Consider the following 13624-nt stretch of genomic DNA (forward strand, 5'->3'; position numbering starts at 1 on the left):
CACCTCCAAGCCGTTTGAGTCTGCTTTTGGGTCCTCCTCCGCTAGCCCTAACAGTTTGTCATTAACTCACATATACACTGACGCATAAAGATGAACAGTTAAAGGGCAATGCTCGTTTTTGACAACCTGGACCTTATTTACGACATATTATAAGAAGTTTGACTCACCGAGATCACTTTGGTGTAGTTCGGAGGCCTGTAGAAGAAATTTAAAATCCAGCGCGAGCCAGTATATCCATGTAATGACGGTGGACGGGGCAACGAGAATGCAGTTTCTCAAAATCTATTTTCGGCCGCTAAACGGTTGTTTTCATCAATCAGATTGGATGAATCGACAGTTGAGATTCCTCAACGCGAGGCATTGTAGTGGTTTTCAAATACGGGGTCTTTAGCCTCTGTAATATGATCTTTACACGCCTTTCCCCACTTGCTCCAGCACGCATGCGCACAGGCCAGCGCGCAGACTGGCTATTCTCCGGCTCACATTCTCTGCGCTACGATCGTTGTTGGTGCCGAGAATATTGTCGTCGTCATTCGTCAGCAACAATCCGATCGTAGCGCAGAGGCTAAAGACCCCGTATTTGAAAACCACTACAATGCCTCGCGTTGAGGAATCTCAACTGTCGATTCATCCAATCTGATTGATGAAAACAACCGTTTAGCGGCCGAAAATAGATTTTGAGAAACTGCATTCTCGTTGCCCCGTCCACCGTCATTACATGGATATACTGGCTCGCGCTGGATTTTAAATTTCTTCTACAGGCCTCCGAACTACACCAAAGTGATCTCGGTGAGTCAAACTTCTTATAATATGTCGTAAATAAGGTCCAGGTTGTCAAAAACGAGCATTGCCCTTTAAGAGGAGCCAAATATGCACGCACACACACGCACGGGCACAATAACACATACACATACACGCTTGTATACAGACACGCATGTGTGTACTGTACACACACACACATGCACACTGTGACATCCTCCCTGCGGCCGGGCGGCGGGCGGCTGCCACTCGAGCGCGTCACATGGATATGAATGTGCCCAACTTCGGCGCAACCGTGCGTATAAGTCCGTTTCAGCACCATGGACCAAGATGAAAAGGCCGGAGAGGGCACAGCTGAGCGAACAAGACCCCGTCAGCACCATGGCCAGCGGGGACAGGCGATCGACAGGGTTTACAAGCCCTTCCTGCTTGCTCAGGCAACCCTACTCCCCATCTGCGCTGAGTTGCGCAATCAGGCCTGGACAGCCAGGACAGCAGCTGCCACTAATCAGCTAACGAGCCAACACGCCGCTAAAACCTTGTACAGTGCATCTCTCCCTATTCTATAGGGTAAATGTCTACTGTACCTTGTCCCTGTCTTAAAAATAAATAAAATCAATCAATCAATCAAAAGCCTGGCTGGGGAAATTCTCAGCGGTCTTTGGACTCTGTGAGTAACAGACCTGTGTGTGCGCTGCTGACCCGTGGCTCTATTTTGGTTTTGAACCTGCTAACGCGTGTTTCTTGTCGTCTTCAGGAGCCGTAGCCGACTCCCTCAGCTCATCCCGCGCCACTCACCTGCGGGAGAATGGGACCCAGGCTAAGACGAAGATCATTTTTTTCTGTTTTGAGTTTTTCCTTTTGAGTTTGTTTCAAATAAATGCGCTGAGACGCATAAGAGCCCCACGAGTAGACCTTGTTTTGCTGTGCCCCACCCCTGAGCACTCACCTTGGCAGATTACAAAGCACAAACACACACACAAACACACACACATGCATGCGCACACACATACACACACAGATCCGCATGCATGCACACACACACACATACACATGCACTCACATCCACAAACACGCACACACACACACACACACGCACACAAACACACACACACACACATGCATGCGCACACACATACACACACAGATCCGCATGCATGCACACACACACACACATGCACTCACATCCACAAACACACACACACACACACACACACACACACACACACACACACACACACACACACACACACAGTACACACACATGAAGGGACTGAATACTCTCACTTCTCTACACGTGCTGCTCATCTCAAAGTTCCAAGCGGCAGACCCAAGGGACGTTCACCTTCAAAAGGAGCTGCTAGATAATGTCCTTTTCAAGCAGCAGATAATGTCCTCATGATATAGTTTGGTATGCTGATCCTCACTACGAGAGATAGGTGTGGAAGGGGGAGGGGGGTGAAAAACAAACATGTGAGGGAATTATGTTAATGAATTGGATAGAGGTTTGTGCCAGCAGCCCTGTCTACTGTACCAAGGATCAGTGTGGGCTCAGATGTGGGTTTGAGCCCAGGTGTACAGTGAAAGACATTTGCAATCATGCTGAGCTAAGGCCTGTAGGTGTTCAGGTAGCATAGATAAGGATTCATTCAGAGAGCCAGCACAGGTGTTCAAATCTCAGACAATGGAATATCAAATATTAGAACTCATTAACAGCTGGTCAATGGGGCAGGTTTTATAGTGTAAATCTGACAGGGAGAATGATAAGGACTGCTGCCAGACAGAGATCAGTGTAAGAAGCCAAGACATGAAGTCTCACATCTGGTCCAAAGTGCTCCCAGCACACTCTCAGCCAGGTTCATTTAAAAACCATGTACTGTACATAGTTATCACTATTCACTGTACATAGTTATCACTATTCACTGTACATAGTTATCACTATTCACTGTACATAGCTATCAGTATTCACTGCACTGTACATAGTTATCACTATTCACTGTACATAACTATCACTATTCACTGTACTGTACATAGTTATCACTATTCACTGTATAGTTATCACTATTCACTGTACATAATTATCACTATTCACTGTACATAATTATCACTATTCACTGTACTGTACATAATTATCACTATTCACTGTACTGCACATAGTTATCACTATTCACTGTACATAGTTATCACTATTCACTGTACATAGTTATCACTATTCACGGTGAAACTCACAACAATTGCATTTTACAATATGTACTGTATGTGGATGTATAATTGATCATTAGGTTACAAGATGCAGTTGTGCTTCTGCAGTCATCACGTGAAGTACAACTTACATGAGATGATTGTTTTTACAAATGGGAAAGTTTGGGGAAGCTTCACAGAATACATGTAATATAATGTTGCCATTATTGTTATTATCCTGTACAGTCAAGAGACTTTTGGGGATAATGAGTCCAGCTAGCAGGCAGGTACTCTGGCAGATGGGTGCTCTGTGTCAAGGTAGCGCCATCTTCTGGTAGGAGCCTGATAGGATCAGGATCTGTTCAGAACTGTTGAAATTCAGCTTGACTGCTACTGTGGAGTAGATGCTCACCACATGTTGTAAATGTTATCTGCATCTGGGGCAGGAGACACTGAGGCCATACGATAAGGGACAGAGTCGGCTCTACTTCCTGAGGAGGCTCAGGTCCTTTGATGTATGTAGAGCAATTCTGGACATGTTCTAGCAGTCCGTTGTAGTGAGTGCCATCTTCTATGCGGTTGTGTGCTGGGGCAGCAGTAGCATCAAAGTAGCAGACGCCAACAGGATGGACAAGCTGATCAGGAGGGCGGGCTCTGTCGTGGGGGTCAGCCTCTGTGACTCTGTGACTGTGGTTGCAGAGAGGCCAATGTTAGTCCTCAAGGACAATGTCGCACATCCTCTACATGATTCCCTGGTCAAGCAGAGGAGCATCTTCAGCCATAGCCTTATTTTGCCATGGTGCTCAACAGAGTGCTTCCGGAGGTCCCTAGTACCGATCAGACTGTTCAATTCATCTGAGACACTTACTTGATATCTGCATATTTGAATCTTGCAAGAATGTTTTGTACTGCAATGTTAAGAGAGTGAGTGGGCTGTAAGACTGGGCCATCGGCACTGAGGACGTGTCACAGGGCCATCTGGAGAATATTAAAACTATATCAACAGGAAAGAAACTCTCTCTCTCTCTCTCTCTCTCTCTTCTCTCTCTCGCTCTCTCTCTTTCTCACACACACTGAGACACAGAGAACTTGGACCCAGTTGGAACGCGAAGCTTCTGGAACCGTCTCTCAGTCGAACAACAAACAACCAGATGCCTCTGGAACTCAATCGCCCACAACACACCAGGACTACTTACTCCATAGGAATACACAAAACCAGAGTGCCTAAGAAGTTTGGGATTGTAGCGACGTTTGAGGAAGGTATATCTGTTCTGAGCGATGCGTACCGGGCTGCTCTCTCTGCTCCTCTGCTCCCTGGCCGTGGTCCAAGCTCAAAGGTCTCCTCAGGAAAATTACATGATGCAATACTTTGAGAGGAGACTCGCCCAGCTGGAGGTAAGAGAGACAGACAGAAAGGGAGAGGGAGAGAGAAAGAGAGAGAGAGAAAGCATAATTTGAAGATTAAAATGTAACTGACCACCTTTCATTGCATACAATGTATTTTCACATCATCCCATACACATAAAGGTTAGATCCCACACCCACATATATTAGTCATATATCGTCCCACACACACGTTAGTACAGTATTGGGTCTGGAACACTCGGCACATCCATTAACCCTAGCAAACACTCACAATGAAAGGGGATGACTCCGTACAGCTATGAATCAATACAGTTGAACACTATCAGTATTCATTATTCATTATTCAGTATCATTTCTTTTTTGTTATAACCTATGGCAACTACTTTGTAGTAAAATAGGAGCGAAGGCAATTTAATTTAAAGTGTTATTGTGTTACTTGTGATTTGGCGCTTAAGAATCCCCTATAATGTTGTCAGTAACCTGCTGTGTGATCTCTCTGATCCCACCAGGAGCGTGTCAACCTATGTGAGCAGAACAGCCAGCGCATGGACCAGAAGATCTACGACCTCTCCACGGAGGTGCGTGGCAAGCTGGCTACCTTGGGCGTGGAGCGGTCGGAGGTGAGGAGCACGATGGAGGGCGTGGCCATGCGGGTGGAGCAGGTAGAGAGAGATGTGGAGTACCTGGAGAACAAGATCCCTGACCGGGAGAACGTGGAGATGGAGGAGAGCCTGCTGGAGCAGCAGCTCAGAGACGCTCAGCTCAACCTGCTCAAGAAGACGGCCAAGATCAAACAAGAGACAGGTAGGTGTGCGTGTGTGTGTGTGTGTGTGTGTGTGCGTGTGTGTGTGCGTGTGTGTGTGTGTGTGCGTGTGTGTGCGTGTGTGTGCGTGTGTGTGCGTGTGTGTGAGTGCTATGTTGATGGTGAACGCAATGTTGCGCTTTTCTTGTTCCTCCTTTTCTACATTATTATTGTTTCTGACACTGCCATACTCGCTGGACTTACACTTCCTGTGCCGAACTTACTTCCCTTAGAACAGTGCATGTATCAGTCGTTCAGTCACGTCATCATGTCACTGTTTCAGACTGCAGCACTGTGCTGACTGGGGTCAAGTCTCTGAAGATAGTGAAGAAGCTAGGGGACACCGACGGCTCCTGGCTGAAGGACCCAACCAAGGGCTCAGCCAAGATTTACTTCTTCAGCGGGACTAGAAACAATACCCTGCTGGAGTTCCCTTCCCTGAAGGCCTTCACTCAGGCCAACTCCACTCAGCGGGCACGGAGCCTGCAGCTGCCCCACACCTGGCAGGGCACTGGCCACGTAGTCTACAATGGCTTCCTCTACTACCACAAGGCCGGCACATCTAACCAGATCCTCAAGGTGTGAAATCTATCCTTTTACCATAGTACAATATTACTACTAATACAGGTTATCATGTCTTATGGTCTCAGGTAAATGTATATGTCGCTAAACTAATAAAGCCCTTCTATTCTTTTCTTTTCTTTTCTTTTCTTTTCTTTTCTTTTCTTTTCTATTCTATTCTGTTCTGTTCTGTTCTGTTCTGTTCTGTTCTGTTCTATTCTATTCTGTTCTGTTCTGTTCTGTTCTGTTCTGTTCTATTCTGTTCTGTTCTGTTCTGTTCTGTTCTGTTCTGTTCTGTTCTGTTCTGTTCTGTTCTATTCTATTCTATTCCATCCCCTAGGTGCATCTGAAGAACCGGACAGTGGTAGACAGTATGCTTCTCCCCGGGGCGGGCCGTCTGCCCGTCTACTCCCTCACCCCTCAGACCTACCTGTCTCTCACCGTGGACGAGCTGGGCCTCTGGGTGGTCCACGCGGACCCCGACTTCGGGGGCCACCTGGTGATCACCAAGCTGGACAAGAGCAGCCTGTCGGTGGAGCACGCCTGGGACACGGCCTGCAAGAGCCGCGATGCGGAGGGGGCCATCCTGACCTGCGGCATCCTCCACGTGGTCTACAATTCACGCTATGGGGGCAGGTCCAGCGTCCAGTGTCTGTACGACATCCATGACACTGTCCAGCACAGTGAAGAGAGACCCCTGCTGTTCTTCCCCAAGCGCTACACCAGCCACTCCAGTCTGAACTACCACCACAAGGACAGGCAGGTGTACGCCTGGGATGATGGCTACCAGACCGTCTATAAGGTGGAGACCAGGAGGAAGGCCTCCTCCACTTGAGACTGTGGTCGGGGAGTCATTCACACCTTGGGTGGAGATTATGACCCACATCTGCTCTCTGACACCAGGAACTCATGCACACAGTTGATTCTGTCCAATAGTTGTAACATCTGTTCATTGTAATAATATTGAGTTGTGATCAAAACTCTAAACTATTTGATAGAATAACATTTTAATTCATGAAACCTGTGTATTGATTTAACTTTACAGATAGCCTAATCTTTATTCATGATTGTAATATGTTATATTATCAGGAACATTTGCATCACGTTATATCTTATAATTCCATAATAAAGTGCATTAAGAATATGTGGTAGAAATGCTCTCAAAGTCGCAATGGGCTAGAATTGAATTGATCTAACTGAACTGAATTTAATTTCCACACCGCCAAGTGGCGCTGTTGACTAGCCTACAAAACTTCTGTTTGATATGATAATGTTTCAGACAGGTAGCAATTCTATACACTAATACAAGGTTTTAACCTTCTCAGGTGAGAAAAAATTAATCACCTAACGACTATCGCACGAGTTACATCATCAAAGCTATGATGTTATGAAAGCAAGGGGCGTGTAACAAACAGTAGAATAGAAAATATTTCACCTGGCTGTGAGTGCTTTGTTGACGAGCAGAGTAGCACGTGCAGACCCCTCTCTGATGTTGTCGCGGAAGCCACGCCCCTAGAGTGACATGACAGGTGATTGGTACAGCTGGAGCGAGCGAGCGCTCAGTCCTGGTACAGTCTCGCGGAGCGGGGAGCGCGTGCGACCAGTAGGCTAGTTGCAGGACTACGTCGCTCACGAGCTGCAGAGGGTGTAGAACCCAAGGGATTCAGAGGGTGTAGAACCCAAGGGATTCAGAGGGTGTAGAACCCAAGGGATTCAGAGGGTGTAGAACCCAAGGGATTCAGAGGGTTCTGTCACACCTCAGAGACCAGAGACTCACCGGAGTTGGAGAATATTGTAAGTATGTTTATCGCTCTAAATCATTCTCTTATAGGCGAGCTTTCTTATCGAACCCGAGATGTTAAGATAGGAAGTACGAATTAATTCTGAGAAATTAAAATAGCGGGCTACCTAATTGCCGTCGTCGACAATAGTGACCTGCATACAGGTCAGGTGACAGACAGGTGTATGCGCAGGGGAAAGGTGACAGAGTAGTGGACAGGACAGGACAATAAAGTTATAACTATATTCACACGTCTTTTTCTGCATTCCACACACACTCGATGGGCTTTAGCTGGTTAGTTAGAACGTATGCTCACTATTGTATTCAGGACAAACTAGCTTACACCAGTATGTGTTTTGTCATATAGCCGTTTGGAGTAATGTTTTGCCAGGGACCACATTATTTCTAAGAGCGAATGAGTGAATTTATTAAGGAGAAGTAGCCTAAATATCCAATTTAGAATAACAACCATCTGAAACACATTTGGCAGACTGTGACTAGTGTAGCTTGTTTCTCTTGTTCAGTCATCTGCAGTGTTAGATTGATAAATGATGTTTAGCTCACTTCACACATGCTATGTAATTGCACACTATCAATTATTGTCCACCTGACAAGGACTGAGATACAGTATGTCTTGCTGTGAATGATATGCTAATATAAAAAATATAAATTGTGTGTGTGAGTGCATGTGTGTGTGTGCGCGCTCCAAGCTGCTTGAATTCATTAGTGACTCATGGTCCAGGGATGCTTAGAGTATCTTGAATATTAACACAGATCTGAAGGGGACTTGCACCTGGCATAAAAGCTCTTCTCATGCAAATGTGGCCTGCAGAAATTGCCAGAGCATTTTTACTTGAATTGGTTTCTTACTCCTAGACTTTTCTATGCTATTTTAATTTTTTATTCTATCATGGAGGTCTCTTAAGCTTTAAGTTTACCCACTGAACAGTGGTTGGCTGATCTCAGTGTAGTGGAGGCGGTTTGGTGATCATGAGGGCATCATGGGATGCGCTGACTCCTTGAGGTAACACACATATACACACTGTAACACATACTGTAACACATACTGTAACACATATATATACACTGTAAGAGTTTCACTAAGTCGCTGGAACACATCCAGTATGCAAAAGTAAATCCAGAAAATCCCAACATACAGCCAGTTTAGAGTTTACAGAGTTAGCATGATTAAGCTTATACAGTATGTCTAACTTGTAAGTCGCAGTGGGAGAGGACATACTGTGACCATAATAACCGATCATGGCGTTTATTGATGTGATCAAAGGATGAGTTTACCGATAGGAGCAGCCACTATAGCCATAGGTTTGGATAATTATTCTGTCAACTCAGACAACTGTAGCTCTGTGAATCAGACGCAGTAGCCCACAGGAGGTAATCCTCTGTCTGTTGATGGAAGAGGGGAGAAGGGGGAGAGAAGAGAGGAGAGACAAGAGAGAGCTGAGAGGGGCTTGTGTAGAAGGCAGGGAGGGACCAGGGACCAGACAGACGGGTAGGCAACAGAATAGGTGGGTAGGCAGACAGAAAAGGTAGGCAGGGAGATGGACAGACAGACATGTGGACACTGGGCAGGCAGACAGGCGGACCAACAGACAGGGTTTTGAGGATCATGTGCTCAGACAGACAGACAGACAGACAGACAGACCCGTATTTGTGCTGTGCTCTGTGCCACCCCCCTCCTCTACCCCCAGAGGAAACAGAGTGGGATTGTACGTGAGAGAGCTGACATGCCATCCCAGGACCTGTGCCAAATACATAAACAGATATGCTTATTGTTGAACAACTTCCCCCTCCAGATGACTTGAATGCTATTTTATATCAGCCTTGCGTTGGTGGCAACAGGACTTAAAGCTGCAGTATGTAAGACTCTAATGTGAAAACCACATCTTTGTAGACTGCTGTTTGGCTCTGCTATAGCAATTATAATAATAATTATTATTATAGTTAAGGGGGTTAAAGGGGGATGGATTTAGGGCGCCTCCATTTGAGGGTAGACCACTGTTATACTCCAGGGAGCATAAAGAGTCGAATCCATAGCACCCATGGGTAACAGTGATCACTTCACCACCTTCTTATGGCCCGGACATGTAAACAATAGGGCTGGGTTGAAAAAATGTATCCATTGATTCAGAATCAAATGATTCAGAATCGATTCAAGAATCCCAAAATCGATCTTTTATTTAATGAATGAATGAATAAATGAAGGAATAAATAGTTCATTACTTCATTCAAAATTAATTCATTCATTCATTCATTGATTCATTTTTGGAAATCAGTATCGATACCCAGCCCTAGTATTAATGTGTTGCATTAAGGTTACAGCTAAAAAAACTGGTTTTAGTAACACTAACCGAATCGATATTGAATCGAATCGAATTGAATCGTCATAATCGATTCTGAACCTTGTGAATAGGAATCGAATCGATTCTTGAAATTCGAATCGATACCCAGCCCTAGTAAACAAAGTACGCAAAGAACGTCAGGAGATGAGAGATGTGCATGGATGGATGGAACATTCAGAGGGTTAGGGTTATTGCACGACGCTCACAAACACTCCTGTCCAACAACTGCTCAAAGACAACACGGACATAAACACACTCACTTAGGAAGTCATTGAAATAACCGGAAAGGTTGCAGAGGAGAATGTAGCCAAACAGACCATCAAAACCTACCCAAACCAGAAACCCTGGATTAACAACAAAACATGTGATGCCCTATAACTGCTGCCTACAAACTAGGATTAGAGACTGGCACCATGGACGATTATAAGGCAGCAGCGTACAATGTAAGGAGAGCAGTGAAGGAAGCCAAGAGGAAATATGGTGAGAAGATGGAGTTCAAATTCAAACAAGGTGACCTCAAAAGCGTGTGGCAGGGATTAAACATCATGACTGATCAGAAGGGATCCTCATCCTCCTCAGGAGGAGTAGACGCTGCTCTCGTTAACAGTCTCAACTGTTCTATGCTCGCTTTGAGACCAACAACGGCCGGACGCCCCTCGCACCTGAGGCGGAGGAGAGCGGAGGGGAGGAGAGAGCGCTCACTCTCTCTGAACACGATGTCAGAAGGGTGTTTAGGTGAACATCAGGAAAGCCGCACAAACCGTGATTGGTAGACTTATTTTACACTGGCAGATGGAATTTTCCCTCACGTAGCTAGCTCATAGAAGGCTAATCTGAGTAGCCAGAAGTTCTTGCTTCTTGCTGAGGTGAAAACGTCTGGCAAAAAACCTCGATATTCGTTGACACCAATGAAAAGCCTCTTGGATTTTATCCGCGTGAGGATGATTGGCCCATGCAGATAGTGGGTTGTGCGGGGAGGCTGATTTGACCTCTGATTGGTCACTGACTGCAGCTTTTCACTTTTAACTGCATTTGTCCGATCGGATGACATATTTGGCACAAAAGTGCAATTTAGGCTACTTGGACTTTCTTCCATGTTATCTCACTTCACAGAGTTGGCTACAGTAGCTACAGTTTTCTTTAATGGGGTGGATCAGTTTTGCATTTAGTCCTCACTATACGCTCCTGATGAAGTATGTTCAAATGCAGCTGGATTTGAAAGGTATGCATTGGCTCCGCCCCCATGCCCATGTTTTGTAGCGTTTTATTCCAGACTAATGGAAGGCTAATAGCACAGAAGGTACATACAGCAGCTTTAATGTTCTGTTTAGCATTTGTTAAGTTTAGTGTAACAGATTTTCAGTGTGGAAATTGATCCTCTCGGCTGTAATAACCCATACTGTAGTTAGAACTCCATGTTTTAGAATGTGTGGAATGAACTGCCCACTGATGTCAGGACAGCATCTGCTGCAGAACTGCCCATCTTTCGTCGCAGGCTCAAAACTCATGTCTTCAAGAAGTACTACAACAATCCTCCCTCCTAAGCACCTATTGTATTGTATTGTATTGCACTGTACTTTAGATTGATATTCTTGCACTTTGCCTTCAGCACTAGATTATGCTTTTAGTCACTTGTTTTAGAAAGAAGATGCACTTGTGAGTTCTGGCAAGTAGTAGCACATTGGCTTTTCCTACATTAAATGCAATTATTGTTAGTCGCTTTGGTTAAAAGCGTCCGCTAATTGACTGTAATGTAATGTAATGTCATATAATATTGTAGTGCAAACCGTACAGTGATGTGGTCAAATTTGTGACCCGCCGTATTGGAATCCCAGGTCTCCCACACACTACAAGACTGATTCAACCTGCTGAGCTGTAGCCTCTCAAAGGAGCTGATTCTGCAGATCCTAGCAGGCCAGCCAGGCTTGACTCCAGCCTGCAGATCCTAGCAGGCCAGCCAGGCTTGACTCCAGTCTGCAGATCCTAGCAGGCCAGCCAGGCTTGACTCCAGTCTGCAGATCCTAGCAGGCCAGCCAGGCTTGACTCCAGTCTGCAGATCCTAGCAGGCCAGCCAGGCTTGACTCCAGTCTGCAGATCCTAGCAGGCCAGCCAGGCTTGACTCCAGTCTGCAGATCCTAGCAGGCCAGCCAGGCTTGACTCCAGTCTGCAGATCCTAGCAGGCCAGCCAGGCTTGTCATCAACACTCGTAAAGTTTAGGCATAAATTTCGTGAAGTACGCAGGCGATACATCCCCCTCAATATTTACAACATGTGCATTTGTACCCACCATTAAAAATATGAAAGAAGCAGAGGATGTTTATTGTGAGAAAACGCTAAAACGTTATTCACAGACGCAACAATACCTCCGATAGGGGCCACTCTTCTTTTCTTCAGCACTGGATTACTGGGTTAATTACTCCCAATATTTGGCAAGCTCATACAACCACTGAGCATATCCCTGTCACACACACACACACGCACGTGTTTTCGAGTTTACTTTTGCTAATCTTAAGGTAATGTTGCCTGGCAGTGCCTGCCCATAACAGCTTGCTATAAGATAGCTAAGACAGCAGCAGAGAAGCTAATCCAGGAAGTCAATTTCCTGGGGAAAGGACTGCCAGACCCATCCCTCAATGTGCCCCCCGCCCACCATGTTTAAACAAAACCTACGCCACTGATCACACCAGTGTGGTCATCACAGAACCCGCTCCGTTCCTTATGCATTTCATCTATGCATGTCCCCTAACAAACATCTGACATCATCACATGACCCTGATCTCTCCCGGACACAGACTCAACCTCTGTGACTCTGTGATGATGATGATGATGATGAGAATCAACATGTGTCTATAACCTATGTGACTGTTTGTTCCTGTTAGTTACAATGATGGTGAGAGTTAATCTATTATTATTCTTAACTATAATAACCTCTAGTCTTCCCCTGTTGCTGCACAAGAGAACATGTTCTTAGTTAACCCAGCGTCACGGAGCTCAGATAAGACAAAATAAGAAACGATAACAGATTACAGATCAGAAGATCAGTTCAGAAGATAAGATAATGGTGTGTTGTGTCTTGCTGCAGTGCTGTACAGTACATCCAAACACATGAAATAAAGAAGAAGCCTGTCAAGGTTTTCACAAGTACCACATCTGTGATGAGAGCCCCAGAGACAGAGGGGGCCTCCTCACTTCCGCTGTCCCAGGCAGGGTTACCCCGTCCCTGCCTCCTGCTCCTTGCCTGGAGCTCCAAAGCCCCGTGACCAGCAGCCAGGGTCCACCGCAGTCAGCCAGCTACAGAAGCAAACAAACACGTGGGCTGGAGTGAGGGGGCGTTGTTTTAATCATGACCATCTCCTGTCACAGCAGATCAGCCACATGTCCTCAGCCGGGGGGGGAGGGGGGGGGGGTGACAGAGGGAGCGAAGAAGGGAAAAGCAGCAGAAAGGATAACCAGACCTCCCTGAGCCATGTTGCTTCACATGCCGCGGCGTACTGTTTGTGTCTTCATGAACGTCTCATGGACACAAACACCCACCTTCTGAAAACTGAGAACATATTATGTGAGGAGGTGCACCTGTGTATGGAGTGTCTTGCTCCCAAGACCCTGAACCCCCCCAAACACACACACACACACACCCAAACATCCCTCCACCCCCCACATTCCCTACAACTCCCAGCTGGCATGTTGTTTTGGTGAGGCCAGGTGAATCGGTGACCGGCCAGGTGGTCGAGCAGGACGGGTGCATCTCAATACTTTGCAGCGGATGCCTCCCCTTTTCTGTCGTCCTCCATCATCTCTTCTTCACAGATTTGAAAA

The 13624-nt window shown here is 46.0% G+C and overlaps 2 protein-coding genes across 2 annotated transcripts in view; both read left to right on the forward strand.

Moving 5' to 3' along the window:
• The first annotated feature begins 4068 nt into the window (after positions 1 to 4068).
• olfml1 (olfactomedin-like 1) lies at positions 4069 to 6812 on the forward strand. Its single transcript, XM_084453254.1, has 4 exons — positions 4069 to 4335; positions 4815 to 5109; positions 5391 to 5686; positions 6009 to 6812. Exons 1-4 carry the CDS (start codon positions 4219 to 4221, stop codon positions 6501 to 6503), a joined length of 1203 nt encoding a protein of 400 aa, XP_084309380.1. The 5' UTR covers positions 4069 to 4218; the 3' UTR covers positions 6504 to 6812.
• A 494-nt stretch (positions 6813 to 7306) lies between these two features.
• The window catches only part of ppfibp2b (PPFIA binding protein 2b), a 68300-nt gene continuing 61982 nt past the window's right edge, over positions 7307 to 13624 (forward strand). The window contains exon 1 of the mRNA XM_084452621.1: positions 7307 to 7462. The gene's annotated coding sequence lies outside the window, so the exon portion shown is untranslated. The remainder of the gene's footprint in view (positions 7463 to 13624) is intronic.

The sequence above is a fragment of the Borostomias antarcticus genome, assembly GCF_949987555.1.
Source record: "Borostomias antarcticus genome assembly, chromosome: 18".
Taxonomy (NCBI): domain Eukaryota; kingdom Metazoa; phylum Chordata; class Actinopteri; order Stomiiformes; family Stomiidae; genus Borostomias; species Borostomias antarcticus.